The sequence below is a fragment of the Myotis lucifugus genome, unplaced genomic scaffold (assembly GCF_000147115.1).
Source record: "Myotis lucifugus unplaced genomic scaffold, Myoluc2.0 scaffold_296, whole genome shotgun sequence".
Lineage (NCBI taxonomy): Eukaryota > Metazoa > Chordata > Mammalia > Chiroptera > Vespertilionidae > Myotis > Myotis lucifugus.
The window spans coordinates 1,392,978-1,407,727 of NW_005871344.1; the positions used below are offsets into that span (position 1 = coordinate 1,392,978).

Consider the following 14,750-nt stretch of genomic DNA (forward strand, 5'->3'; position numbering starts at 1 on the left):
AACACCCTGGAGCAGTGGCTGGATGCTGTGTGGCCTCTTCCCTGAAGGTGAGCACCTCTCGGCCCCTCCCCAGCTCCCAGCCCTCTGGTCCTCAGACAGCGTCAGCAGGGACCGTTCCCCTGGGAGGCAAGTCCAGTGGCTGTCATGAGCTGCTCATTGCCTTGGTTTTCCAGCCCGGAGTTCCAGAGGCCCAGGCCGAGGGAATTCCAGGCGAGATGGGGATGTGAAAGGGTACATCCTGGGTGTGATCTGGGTGTTACCTCTTGGACACAGGGGAGATGGAGGATGTCGCGCCCTCCTGCAGGGGTCCTTCCTCCCTGGGTTAGTTCTGCCTGTTTGAAAGCCCTTCTTCACACTCTGCCAGAATCCGGTCCCTTTCTTTCTTACCCCATCCTCACCCCCCCCCAAACCCCCCCCCCCCACACACACACACAGACCTGCTCTTCAGCCCCAGGAAGTCATGTCTTCCAGTTCCTTCTGCCCTGAGCATGGGAAGCCAGTTCCCCAAGCCCTCGGCCTCCTCCCGCAGGTATCAAGCTAGACTTTAAGAGCATCAAGGCTGTGGGCCCTTCCCTGGACCTCCTGCGGAGACTGACAGATGCTGGGAAAGTCCGGAGGCCTGTATGGATCAACGCCGACATCCTGAAGGGCCCCAACGTGCCCATCTCCATCCAAGTCAATGCCACACAGTGAGTGTTCCCATCTCTGCCCCAACTGTACCCAGCCCCCTTCCTTCCACATTCGGCACAGGAAGTGCTCAGGGGACCTTTCCTGCGTTCGCCTCCAGAAATACCACACAGTCTGACCTCTGAGCCTTCACACAGGCTGTTCCCTTTGCCTCGAATGCTTTTCTCCCATTTCCTGATGAACCTTTGCCTAGTCATTACCTCCTCCAAAAGAGCCCCAACACCCAGGCTGAAAGCACACCTCCTCCTCCCACAGGGTATGCTCTGTATCCCCAGTGACCGGGACAGGGCTTGACCTGCTAGGAAAGTCTAAACTGCTGACTCCTTGCCCAGCCCCCATGAAATCCCAGCGCTGCCACCAACAGCCTTCACACCACTGCATGTTACTCTACAGCTTACAAAAGAGGGTCCCATAAAAGGATAGGATATTACTGATTTAATTCCTATGCAGCATCACTAGGCTAGGAGTATTCCACCCCCCCACCCCCCCACCCCCATTTTACAGATAAGAAAGCTGACAACAATTGAGGCTTAATTTATTGAATGTTTATTATGTGCCCCAGGCACTTTAGTTGAAGAATACACTTTAATTTTTTTAAAATCCTCACCCGAGGATTTTTCATTGCTTTTAGATAGAGTGGAAGGGAGGTGTGTGTGGGGGGAGGTGGGGGGAGAGATTGGTTGCCTTTTGCATGCGCACCTACAGGGCAGGGAATCCAGCCTGCAACCAAGGTACATGCCCTTGACTGGGAATCAAACCTGCAACCCTTTGGTGTGCAGGCTAAAGCTCATGCTCCAACCACTGAGCAACCGGCCAGGGCCCATTTAACTCTTACAATGAGAATGAGGTAGGTACTATTATTTTCATTTTATTAGTATAGGAACTATCTCATCAAAGTGAAAGGACCTGCCTAAGTCTAGCACTTGGCAGAGCAAAGATTCAAAGCCAGGCCTTGGAGTCTAAGCCCCACACTTGTTTTTAAGCCCCACACTCCTTATCATCCATCTCTCCATCCATCTGTCCAGCCAACAATCCATTCATCCAATATTTGTGATTCTCAAACTGAGGTGCATTTGGAAAGCAGTAGTTTGAAAATTGTATTCAGTGGCACAAGAGAAATATATCTTTGTCTTCTTGGAGTATTGATTTTACTCAGTAGTTGGGGAGAGAGAAGGGAACATTATTTGCCTATTAAAATTTGCATCAGGGCAAAATCCGAATGAAATTTTAAAATAAAATCTGAAGCTTCAGAGACTCTCACAGAAGGCAGAGCCCAGACCCCTGGGGCTCTGGGTTTCATTGCTTCTGTCTATAAGGGGATGCTGAAGAGGCCCTGCCCCCAGGGATGCCATCTCTGAGAATCAAAGCGGCCCAAGGTCACAGTCAGGACCTGAACCCAGACCCTCTGACTCTAAAATCCGTGCCTATTTGTGGGGCCTTGAACAAGCCACTCCTGCTCTTCGGGACTCTGCTTCTGCCTTTACATCATAGACTCAACAGGCCCTGCCACGTTCCCGCACAGCGAGGGGGACCCAGGAGGCGAGGACGGGGCCAGCGAGGCTCTGAAAGACGTGTCTCTGATTCTCTGCAGGTTCCTGGCCTTGGTTCAGGAGAAGTATCCTGAGGCCACCCTGTCTCCAGGCTGGACCACCCTCTACCTGCCCCTGTTCCCGAAAAGCACATACACCCGAGCCATGATAGAGAAGATGCAGGAGCTGGTGGGAGCGCTGCCGCAGAGGGTCACCTTCCCCGTGCGGGCTGTCATGGTGCGGGCTGCCTGGCCCCATTTCAGCTGGCTGCTGGGCCAGTCGGACAGGTGAGAACGCCCCGCCCCTGGCCCAGCCCCTGCTCCTGCTCAACCCACCCCGAGGCACTGATGCCCCCCGGAAGATCCCAGATGCTCACGGCTGGTCTTAAAGATTCTAGTCTAACCCCCACTGGCGCTCACATCCTATACAGCATCCCTTTCTGCTTGTATACTTGTGGTGACAGGCAGCCCGTCCACTGGTGGATAACTGACTTCCTGCCTGTTGAATTTACACTAAGACATAACTTGCCTCCCCACAGCTTCCTCCCAGGGGAGCCAGCTGTGGGGCTGCACAGATTGTCCCTGCAACCTCTGCCCCAGCTACCCAGCCCCACCTTCAGCAGCTCCCCACAGGAGTCCTGAGGCTTCCCCCTTCATCCACACCTTCATCCACACCACTCCCCTATCGCCTGTGCCCGTCCCCTTTCCTAAAACAGAAAAGAGGCACCCTCTCCCTCCTTCTGGGCTTCTGCTTCCAGTTATCCTCCCCAAAGCCTGTGCGGCTTCTTCTGCCCCCAGGAAGGGGGTAGCTCTGGAAGAAGGGGCTGGTGGGAAGTCAGAGGCTCCGCCCCCACCCAGCTAGGGTCCAGTTCCGAGCACAGGGACTGAGGAGCCAGGTGGGCCTAGGCCGACGCTGAGCCTGCTCTCTGGGCCCCAGGTACAGCCTGACACTGTGGCAGGGTGTCTCGGACCCCGTGTCAGTGGACGATCTCCTCTACATCCGGGACAACTGTGCCAACCACCAAATCTACTATGACCTCTTCGAGCCTGTCCTGTCGCAGTTCAAGCAGCTTGCAAGTAGGGAGTGGTCTGGAGGGTGGGCTGGATTCTGCAGGGGCATCGGAAGGGGAAGTCCTGGGTGGAGTAGGGAGAAGGAACCACTCAGCACCGATCGTGTGCCAGTCCTGGTGCCGCGTGCTACCTAAGCTGCATCTATCCATGGAGCAGAGATTCCATTTCCATACGCGGGAAAACGGAGATTCAGAGCAGTGAAGGAATTTATACAGCCACTCAGCTTGTCCGTGGCACAGCTCAGATTGGAACCCAGAAAATTCCAAACCCATGTGCCTGCCTTGGCAGCCTAGCTTCTCTGTGGGTTACGCTAACACTTCAGAGAGCGGCCCCTCTGCTGCACCCACTCACCAGTGATCCAGATGCTGCCTGTTCCCTTGTTCAAACCCCTCATTCCCTGACTCCAAACCTAGGAGAGCCTGCAGTTAGGCCATGGACCCATCAGATTCAACATTCCTCTCCTGGGAGCCACCCAGGTGAAGGGGAACCAGACAAACCTGGCTCCAACCGGTTCCAATCCCAGCAACTCTGCCATTGGCTGTAGAATAGAAGTGTGGCTAGCTGTGGCACACAGAAGGCGCTCTGTGAACGGCGGCCACTTCATTATGACAATTTGGGGTCCCACAGTGAACGCCACACGGAAGCGAAGTTACTATTCAGGAGGCAGTCTGATCCCCCTTCTCCAGCTCCCCGGGGGCGACGCTCTGAGCGTGGAGTGGCAGGTTCCTGACATCCGGGGCAATGCAACAGCAGCCACAGTTCAACTCTCAGGTGAGGGCTGCAGCCCCTGTGCTCCCAGCTACACTGCAGGGGCTTTCCTTTGCTTGGGGCAGGGACTAGGAGGTGGGGGAGGACAGTGTTGCCAAGGGGATGGGGTTCCTGGCCTTCGGACCAGCACCCTTGAGCCCTTAGCCACACTGAGCTATGAGAGAGGCAGGCACAGTCATTGTGGCCTCCGCCGCCTCTCCCAGGAAAAGAAGGCATGATCCTGCTGAACGTCAGCCTCCAGGAGCCTGGCGCTGGAGACGCCGTGCCCGTCGTGTATGCCTCGGGTGACTCTGCCCTGGCGCTGGAGTCGTGTCTGCTGCAGCTCGCCACACACCCTGGACGCTGGGGAGTCCATTTGCTCATAGCAGAGCCCAGTGCCCTTCGGCCAGCCCTGGCCATGCTGGCCCACCTCTCCAACCTCAGTCTCCTCTCCCTGCCTGTGTGGGTGGAGGCCACAGTCTCCCATGGGAGCTTTGCAGTGCCTGGCTACGTGCCCGGCAAGGAGCTGCTCACCGCTGTGGCTGAGGTTTTCCCCCACGTGACAGTGGCCCTGGGCTGGCCTGAGGAGGTACTGGACAGTGGCTACGAGGAGCAGCTGCTCACGGATATGCTGGAGCTGAGCAAGGGCCTCTGGCAGCCTGTGTCCTTCCAGCTCCAGTCTGGGCCTCTGGGCCGGAGCAAGGCCGGGGTGGTGGCCAGGTTACTGGCAGCCTCCCCCAGGGCCACCGTCACAGTGCAGCACAGCCCTTGGGCGGGCAACTATACATCCGTGCGGGAAGGGCTGCTGGCGGCCAGGGCCGTGGACAAGACCCGGGTCTACTACGTGCTGCCCCAGAGTTATCTCGAAGACCTGCTGGCAGATGTTGGCAGAAACTGACGGCCCAGTGGTGCTGGACAGGAGGTCCCTGGGGTCAGGCTTCCCGTGGGGGAGGAGGAAGAAATAAAAGCCCTGCCTTCCTCAGTGCGCTGTACAGGTGTCCTGGGCGGGGTGGTGTGGGCGTGTGGTAGCTGCTGCGGTGCCTAGAGGGTCTGGAGGCTGGGCGCCAGATCATTGCGGTTGTCCAAAAGGAACTTCTCACAGGCCTTGAAGGTGTTGTAGAACTCCAAAGAGAGGCCGGCCACGTTGGTGGTCACATAATTGAGAAAGCCCGAGGTGGCCTGGTTGTAGTAGGACACCTGCAGGACAGGAAGCCACACTCAGGCGCTGGGCCGGATGGGAGGGCAGTGGCCCTGCTGGCCTGCGAGAGGGCAGCAGCCTGGGGTCTGCGGCTGGCAGGCGTGGCCTGCGTGGCCTCCTCAGGCAGTTCCCCTGGCCCCTCCCTCTGGGTACTGACAAACCTAGGGTCCCTGCCACCACACACTGTCCTGTCGTCCGGTGGCTCCCTGCCAGCAGGGAGGCCCTGTGAGACAAGGAGCAGAGCCCAACACAGAATCCTGTTTCAGTGAAGGTCTATTAGGGCCTTAGAGACGAATGATAAGTACGCCCAGAGATTGTCCTGAGAAGCTCATCAGGGAAGTGTGTTACCGGGCAAGTCTCAGGGCCCCCCTCCCCACCACCACCACCCCCTGCCCACTGGCTCTGGGCCAAGGAGGGCAGCTGCGCAGACCCTCCCTCCTCGCTCTCAGCCCCTCCCCCACATTTCCAACACCGACTGCCCTGCTGAGTCAGGTGGGCGCTGAGAACCAGAGAAAGCCCTCCCAGACAAGAAAGCATGTGCTAAATGAACGTTAGATGAGAACCAGGGCTTCTGCCCTCAGCAGGCAGAGCTTTTCCCAAGACCCTGCAGGGGCCTCGGACTTTTCTGCGCAGATTAGATTTTAATGAAGGCTCACTTCTAGCCCCTGACATGCCTAGGTCCCCCCCAGCTGGAAGAACCCACTGTCGGACAAGGGGTGGGGGCCCACGGCTGAAACTGTGAGCCGGGCAGTGCTGAGCTCCGTGCATGTGGGTTTGGGGTGGTTCGGGTGGGGGAAGGGGTCACTTGGCCTCACCTTGGTCATCTGGTCCCCTTCGCGCCAGATGCAGAAGCCTGAGCAGAGGGTCTCCCCACGCCTGTACTCTGGCGTCTCAGGATGGGTGGGCAGCGTAACTGACCGTAGTGCAATGACGTAGGGGTCCCTGGAGTGAAGGGAGGGGGGAGTACAGAAGATGATGAGGGTTGTCTTGCCCAGCCCAGGCTCTGGAACCCCCTCTGGCTCTGACCCAGCCTGTGGAGCTCCCCTAGGCACTGACACCAGAGTCTAAAGTCATGTAAACTCTTAGAGGGCCCATGTCTGGCTCCGGGCCAGGCTGGAGAGAGGAGGCACCTGTACGTTAACAGCCCTGCATTTGACAGGAGCCAGAGGGACTCACTGCAGATTTTCTGGAAAAGCCCCTGAGGAAGCAGTGTGGGCTTTGGGATTTGTCCGCTTCCTCTTTCTGTGCCTGTCCAGCAAAAGTGAGCCGTCTGTCCGGCATCCTCACCAGGGCTGTCAGAGATGGCGGCCAAGGCGGCGCCTTGTGAGAAATGGCCTTGCCACCTCAGGGTCAGGGATTACCCTGCTTTAGAGGGAGCAACCAGAGGGGAGGGTGTTCCCTGTCCTCCATGGCAGCTCCGAAAAGCCAGGAGAAAGCAGAGAGCCGACTCTAGCTGATGTCCCCTCCCTGCCCTGCCCACCTCCCACCCAGCAGGCAGGCACCCACCCGTGGTCGCAAGGCTTCCGCCGAGAGGCCAGGATCACGAAGTCCCGGGGCTTGGGGTCAGTGCCGAGGGTGGGGCTGATGACATGGTAGATGGCATCGTCCTCATCCACCTGCTGCACTAGTTCCACGTTCCTGTGAGGAGGCCCAGACCACAGGGCCCAAGAGGGTCACACCAGCTCCTTGTAGGAAAGCAGGTCTGGCCTCCCTGAGCCAATGCTTGGGGACACTTCAGCCCCTACACACTCAGCAGGGCCCACAGGTGGGCAGAAAGGCCCGGCCAAGATGCATGCACGCACACACACACACACGTATGCACACACACGTATGCACACACACGTATGCACACACACGTGGGTGCGCGCCCACACACGCACACAAATACACCTGTGGGCATAGCTGCATGCTCAGACACATGGATAGACACCTACCATGCACACACAGACCCATGCGTGTCTGGACAGTCTGTGCAGGTGCACGTGCTGACTCAGAGGTGTGCTGATTTCCTGGTTGTACTGAACATTTAGTGAGTATCCACTGTGTGCCAGGCACCAGGTGTACCATGCATTTCAGCCCAGGTGGCAGGTACTCTTAGCAGCCCCTCTTCATAGGGGAAACAACCTGTCCACAGCCACAGAGCTAATAGAGAAGCAGAGCTGGAATGTGCCCAGGCCGTCGGGTACACTGTACCCATGTGCCTGTACATACATGTAGGCTACCAGGGGTGGGGAACCTTTCTTCTGCCAAGGACCATGCAGATATTTATGACATCATTCACAAGCCACACAAAACTATCAACTTAAAAATTAGCCTGCTCTATTTGGTCAGACATTTCATTAACTCACCCCTAATGCCTTGGCAGGGCCAGACCAAATGATTTCGTGGACCTTATACAGCCCACAGGCCCGATGTTCCCCACCCCTGGCTTATACAAACACATGCACACATATGCACGAACACACACACACACACACACACGAGGACATCCACAGAGGTACACATGACCATGTCCAAACCTGTCACCTCCTCCCCTGCTCCTCTGCCCTCCACAGAGGCTGTCTCAGGAGCAGGGTGGGGAGAAGCAGCGTGGGGCTCTCTTTCCCCTCAAGTTACTTCCCCCAAATCCCATCAAACAGCGAGATCTGACCTGGCCTTCCAGGCCCACCCCAGCCCACTTCCTACCAAACAGCCAGCTTCCCCAGTGCCCACCAGCAAATCACCTCTCAGGCTTCTCGAACGGCACTGCCAGCAGGCCTCCAGTCACCTAGACCAGGGCTTTTTTTTAAAGCAGCACCTCCCTTTTTGCAAAGAAATCTTAAGCAGAAAGCCCGTGTGTAAACAGCTGCAAGTGGACCTGCTCACGTGAGGACCCGTGGAGGTAGGAGGGAGAAGGCCAATTTATCAAAAATCAGATGGCCTGCTCACTGGATTTCCAAGAGCACAGGTCCTCCTTGTGGACAGACTCGGAAACAGAGGCTCCTTGTAACAAGCCAGTGGAGAAATGATCAAAGAGGCGCCCCCCAAAGCACGGTGTTGGCATAACAGACAATGATTTCACAGGCACTTGACAAAAACCACTTTCAACTTAACATTCATACTAAACACTGAAATCCTGGCGATTTATATCCATACCCAGACGTAGAGCTAACACATGGTAAATTCAGCAAATTGGCCATTCTACTAGTTGGCCTGAATCGGGGAGGGGGTCCCAGCCAGACTTTCAGCCTTCCATCCCCCACCCCAAGCAGTATCTGGAACTCTCTTGGGAACAGAAAACTCCTGAGAACAGATTGAAAATCACTGATCTATCCCTGAGGGTAAAGCTAAGACTCACCTCTGAAGCACACATTTTAAGAGGAAGAAAACTAAGCCCAGGAATGGAATGGAAATGACTTGCCCAAGGTCACACAGCTAGCGGGACCAGAAACAGGACCAGGCCCTCAACTTCAATTCCAGGCTCAGTCCTTCTCTGAAGGCTCAGAATGACCCTGACCCTGACTCCCACCTAACACATGACTACAGTCCCCTACCCCACCCCCACCCCACCCCCCAAACCCCAACCCCGATAAAGGCCAGCCGGGCTGAGCATAATAAGGAATAGCTCAGCCGAAGGACACCTGAGGACCCGCCCTCCCCACCAGGCCTGAGACGGGAACTGGCCCCACCTGCGCCCTGGCCCTCACCGGTAATGCTTGTCCCACTCAGGCCTCCGACGCAGGTCTGACAGCAGCAGGAAGGCGTGGGCCGCGTCCACATTCACCAACATCTCCATGTGGAAGGAGAGGTACTTGTCATCCTCCAGGGTGTACAGGCCGACCTGCGTGGGACAGAGGGTGGCCTCGTTCGTGTCTCCCCCTTCCCAGACTATGCTGGGAGTGGGATGGGCTGACTGGGATGCTGGAGGCCAGGGCCAGAAGCTCAGAACTGCCTCTGACTTGCTGTGTGACTGCAATTAAGTGACTCAACCTCTGTGAGCCTCAGTCACATCCCTACGAAAGTGGCTGTTGAGATAATTCAGCACAAGTGGACAGAAAGGTGTTTTAAGAAGCAGTGATTTGCCTGGCCAGCATGGCTCAGTGGCTGAGCTTCAACCTATGAACCAGGAGGTCACAGTTCGATTCCCGGTCAGGCCACATGCCCAGTGTGTGCAGGCTTGACCCCCAGTGGGGGATGTGCAGGAGGCAGCCGATCAATGATTCTCTCTCATCATTGATGTTTCTATCTCTCTCTCCCTCTCCCTTCCTCTCTAAAATCAATAAATATAATATATATATATTTTTTAAATCCCCTTCTGTCCTGGCCGGTGTTTCTCAGTGGTCAGAGTGTCGACCTGTGAACTGTAGGGCCTTGGGTTCAATTCCCGGTCAAGGGCACATATCTCAGTTGTGGGTTCCCTCCCTGGCCCCAGTCCTAGCGCGTCCAGGAGGCAACCAATTAGTGTGTCTCTCTTACATCGATGTTTCTCTCTCTCCCTCATTCCTTCCACTCTCAATGAAAAAAATATCCTCGGGTGAGGATTAACAAAAACAAAAAGCAAAAAAAGAAATGCCCTTCTGACATGAGTGAGTTGAGGGACTTTCTGTTGCTTGCAGTCTGCCACCTCTGGCTGCTCAGAAGAGAAGGGTGGGTGGGTGCGGTCAGCTACCTGGTTGATCTCCGAGGACAGTGCCCAGTTGTCCTTGGCCGCAAGCATCTTCAGGGAGGAGATGTTGTTGTAGCTCAGATACACCTGGACAGGGCACACAGAGAAACCTCGCCTTCTCCCCTCCCGCAGGCTCGGTGCCGAGGCCATGCTGGGGTGGGGGAGGAGCTGGGGTGGTGAAGGAGGGTGGGCGCTGGGCTTTGGGGAAGGAGGCTCAGGGCTGGCCAGACTCGACCAGCAACCCTGGACAAGCCACTCCTCCTCTCAGGGCCTCAGCTCCCTCCTGTCAAACAGGGACATCAGGAGAGCCCTTGCTAACTGTATGCACCTTGAGGCATTAGCATCCTGTCCCCTTCAGGCCTTCCTCCAACCCCACTCTGACAACGGGGACGGTGGGCCTGAGGACTCCCCTCAGAGCTGGGGCCTTACCTGGTTGCTAGGGTCCCAGGGCACAGAGAGAGGCATCTCCTCCTGCTTGCAGGACACAATGTACTTCCTGGGAGAGAGGAAAGGTGACAACCTTGATCCCTCGGGAGCCATCTCTTTGAACAGGCTTCACCGCATGCCAACTGTGTGCCAGGCCCTGTGCTCAGCCCAGAGGGCAGGAGAGACCCCTGTCTGGCCAGGGAGACGGGATGGGCACACAGAACACAGCAGCGAGAACATACAAACTCAGTCAGAGGTAGGACAGGATGGGGGGGGGGTGCCGGTGCCGGTGCCGGTGCCGGTGCCTAGTGAAGGCTCAGTGCCCCACACCCTGGCTGAGCTAAAGCGACTTCGCCACTATGCCTCGGTGTCCTCATCTGTGAAATGGGATCTGCAGTCACCCCTGCCTCAGAGGCTCATCACGAGAACAGCCTTGGCATGTAAAGGCTCCATAAACACACACTTTTCTTACTAATAACAAATGATGATACAGTGCTTCCTTGAGCCATCGCTTCTCCTCTCTGGGCCTTTCTTTCTTCATCTGCCAAATGGGCATCAGAGTCCATGGAAGGAACAAAAGATTTTAAATCGGCCAGACCCGGCCAGGTTCAAATTCTCACTCTGCCAATCACTCCTGTGTGCCCGTGGCCACAATTCCTCTGTTCTCAGTGTCCTCGCCTGTACAATGGGCCAGTCAGACATGGGATGTGGAATGAGGTGACACGGATGTAAAGGACCCAGCCAGTGCCCAGCACAGGGGCCGCATCGGAGAAATGCAAGTCCCTGAGGCTGGGGAGCAGGTGGACAGCCCTGCACCCTGTGTCCCCTCCCACCACCCAGCCCCAACTTGCCTGTCCAGGCGGATCTTCCTCCTGGCACTGGCTCTCGGTACCGCCGCTCACCGTCCTGGGGAGAGAAGCAGGGACAGACTATGGTACAGATGGGACAACAACTTGTCCCCCATCCCTGTTACTGTCTGACCACCGCCCCCCTCCCAAGGGCCCAAGGAGGTCCTGCAGCCCTGAGGTGTTCTGGCCCCACTGGGGCAGCCAGAGTCAAAGCAACCTGAACAGGAACACGCCGGGCCACTGAGTCCCAGCTTCCCCTCAAGCTCTCTGAGTGACCCTGGGAACCACTGCCCTCACCAGACCTCAGTTTCCTCCCCGGTAGAATGGGATCCCTAAGGGCACTTACAATGGTAATAAGAACCCATATTTATTGAGCACTTACTATGTGCCAGGCATTCATCTAAAGTGCTTTCCATGCAAAATTTCATTTAACCTTTACAGCAACCCTCTGAGGTTGGGACTAGTATAATCCCACTTTACAGAGGGGGAAACTGAGGCGCAGAAAGATTAGGGGACTTGCCCAAGGACACAGGAACAAGCACTGACGGGCTGACTCAGAGCCTGACTCTTAACTTCTACTTCTAAGGTGTCCTCACTCGGGAGCATTAAACGGCAAAGGCCTGAAAGCATCTGGGCACGGCACCGCCCATCTCCTAGGCTCCCACTCCTCCACGGACCGCCCACTCTTGACTGGCCAATACCCAGCTGCGAGCAGGGAATGTCACAGCCAGACTCAGCCTTGTGAGGCAGGCAGGACAGGGGCCATCCCAGTGAGAGCTCACTCCCTGATCCTCCAGAGCAAGCCAGGCCTAGCCCAGTGGAGGCACAAGGGAGCATGACTTGAAGGGACAGCCTTTGAACCCCGGCCCTGATTCTCCTTCCTGCCTCCTTGCTCTCCTGTCACCATCGTCATCACTGTCAGCACTTCCTGAGTGTCTGCAGGCCTTACCCAGGCACGGGGTCAATATCCCATAGACCCCACAGCCCCGTGAGGACTGGGCTGCAGGCGCACCGCTTTACGGGAGGGGACCCAGAGCTCACAGAGGCACCCACTAGAATGTAGCAGAGCTGGTTCCAACACACATCGCCCCAAAGCCAGTGCTCTTCCAACGCTGTTCACACCCACGATGAGCCAGGCCCACATGCACGGCCTGAATTCTTTCAGGCAGAACAAGGTTTCCACCTGGCACAAGGGGCATTTCCAGGGGCCACACAAGGGCACCCAGCAGACGGGCAAAGCTGGGCTTGTTGCTCTCGGGCCTATCAGGAGCTGGCAGGCACCCCCACCCGGGGCAGAGAGGGGGGAAGGGAGCTGGGGGGAGGGCAGGGTGCTGCACCCACTCACCCCAGGCTGGGGCCGAATCCAGGGCAGCATCTGGGGCTGGTCATTTGGGTCCAGGACCACAAAGGTCATGAAGGCGCTGTTGATGTGCCGCCGATGGGCCTCGGCCTCCTGGCGGTAGGCCTCCACGCACACGCCCACCTCCATGCTGAGGGCGAGGGAGGGCTGCTCTCACGCTGGACAGACCTTCCCACGGCCTCACCCCTCCCAACACACATGCACACGCACATGTGCAGGCACACACATGCACTCCTGCAGTTCCTCCTGGGTCAGAGCCCCTCTGGCAGGAAACCCAGAGCTGCTCCCTTTGGTCAGTGTCTGCAGAGCACCTACTGCGTGCTTGGCCCTATGCCAGTCACTGGGGACTCAGAAATGAATAAACCTGTCCGGTCCATGTTCTCATGGACTAATAGCTGGGGGTTGCAGCCACAAATATATACATATGATGACAGTATGTTATGAAACTATGTTATGGAAGAATACAGGCAAGGAGAGGGAGGTACTGAGCCCAGTTAGAAAAAGCGTTCATTATACACCCAACCGTCAGCACTTTATAACAGCTCAGTGGCTGCTGTTTCGCTATATCTGACTGTCTTTAATAATTATAAAATAGCAGCCACCGCCATCCCCCTCAGTTAAGAAGGTCTTGACCCCATAATGTAGACATCATACAGATGGGACACTAAGACCTAGAACAGGGCAGTAAGTAAAGTCACACAACAGTCAGGAGAGAATCTGGGCTAGAAACCAGGCCTCACAGCTTTCCCCCTGCATGGCAGCAGAATGTGTGCTGGTCAGGCTGTGAATAGTAATAATAATAATAGCAGCAGCAGCAATGACTGACCTTCACTGAACATGTTCTGTGGCATTCTACTAGTAACAGGTCACTGAATCCTTAAAACTATAAGATAGTTGTGGTGAGCCCCATTTTACATGAACTGAGGCTCAGAGAGGTTAAGTAACTTGCCCAAAGTCACACAGCTAGTAAGAGCTGAGCCAAACTTGAACCTAGGCAGCCTGGCTCCAGATCTTTGCTTTTATCGACTACACTATATGATCTTTGGAATCACCAAAAAAGATATTTAAAATAAGCTTTCATGGGCGTAAATGTCAGGATTCATTTCAAAGGTAAGGGCTCTGGGGACTAAGTTTCGTTTAAGGCAAAGGGTTAGAAAAGGTATAATGACAACAGAATACTGGCAAAAGGTGGCCCTGTGATCCATAGTGTGCAGGCCCAGAGGCAGGAGCCAGGGAGAGAGACACAGAATGAACACGTGGTACTGAGCCAGCAGGAGACACAGGGCTGGGGCACCCAGAGCAGGGAACATCAGAGCTGAATCTTGGTGAAGGTGAAAGGACTGAGCAGGTTTGCAATAGAGTCCGTTCTCAGGTCAGGAAGAGCCCTCAGCCCCCAGGGACCCCGATCCTGCCCCTCCCAGCCCCTCACCTATGTTTGAAGGCGTTGTTCACAATGGCCTTGAGCACCAGGCGGTCCCCAACCTGGGAGGGTCCCCGGAAGTGAAACATCTCAATGGCCTTCAGCGTAGGGTGGGCACGACACAGCCGGCTGGAGGAGGCCAGGGGTTGGGGACAGGAGAAATGCCCCTAGTGCTTTAGCCACTGGCTTAAACCAGCCTCTACCCCTATCCCCATCCCCAGACCTAGCCAAAACCACATGCACCACCTTCAGGCCCACCCACTCCACTCAGTGACAGTTCTGCCCAGAGGAACAGAACTGAGTCCCATTTCAGAGCTTGGAATACTGAGCAGCTGGAGAGCAGCTGAGTCTGAGATGACAGAAGAAAGCCTAGGGCAGGGCTTGGGGCAATCCAACCAAGCCCTTCCAACCTTTGTATCTAGCACCTGCTGTCCCTACTACCTCGAAGTTCTCCCCTTACCCAAAGCTACTTGTCATTCAAGGCCCAGCTGAAGTGCTCTTCCTCCAGGAAGCCTTCCCGGACTATCCAGACTCTGACTGTTCTCTGAGATCTTATTGCACTCATAGGGCACTGCTGATATACTGTGGCTAAGGGACGGAGGGGAGAAAGGAAGGGAGGCACACGCAGGACACTCTCCCCTCACCTGGCTGCAATGGTGGCCACATTCTCCATCCAGGCCATGATCTGGCCCCCGAAGGTATTGCCCTGGTGATTGGGCGTGGGGGAGGCAGGACCAGCTCCACACTCTCAACCCGTGTCTTCCTCAGCCGGCACTACATGGATTACAGTCTCTGCTCTCCAGGATCTGACCGAGGAGGG

General features: G+C 56.2%; 2 protein-coding genes across 2 annotated transcripts in view; one reads left to right on the forward strand and one right to left on the reverse strand.

The window, feature by feature from the left end:
* Positions 1-4,957, forward strand: part of FAM151A (family with sequence similarity 151 member A) — an 11,993-nt gene extending 7,036 nt beyond the window's left edge. Inside the window, exons 3-7 of the mRNA XM_023763655.1 lie at positions 488-689; positions 2,279-2,503; positions 3,153-3,292; positions 3,914-4,057; positions 4,258-4,957. Coding sequence (XP_023619423.1) covers positions 488-689; positions 2,279-2,503; positions 3,153-3,292; positions 3,914-4,057; positions 4,258-4,931 — 1,385 coding nt within the window. The 3' untranslated portion in view covers positions 4,932-4,957. The remainder of the gene's footprint in view (positions 1-487; positions 690-2,278; positions 2,504-3,152; positions 3,293-3,913; positions 4,058-4,257) is intronic.
* The window catches only part of ACOT11 (acyl-CoA thioesterase 11), a 40,314-nt gene continuing 30,479 nt past the window's right edge, over positions 4,916-14,750 (reverse strand). Inside the window, 12 exon segments of the mRNA XM_023763646.1 lie at positions 4,916-5,230; positions 6,047-6,173; positions 6,738-6,869; positions 8,918-9,051; positions 9,880-9,963; positions 10,306-10,372; positions 11,154-11,184; positions 11,187-11,208; positions 12,496-12,640; positions 13,940-14,059; positions 14,575-14,654; positions 14,657-14,736. Coding sequence (XP_023619414.1) covers positions 5,075-5,230; positions 6,047-6,173; positions 6,738-6,869; positions 8,918-9,051; positions 9,880-9,963; positions 10,306-10,372; positions 11,154-11,184; positions 11,187-11,208; positions 12,496-12,640; positions 13,940-14,059; positions 14,575-14,654; positions 14,657-14,736 — 1,178 coding nt within the window. The 3' untranslated portion in view covers positions 4,916-5,074.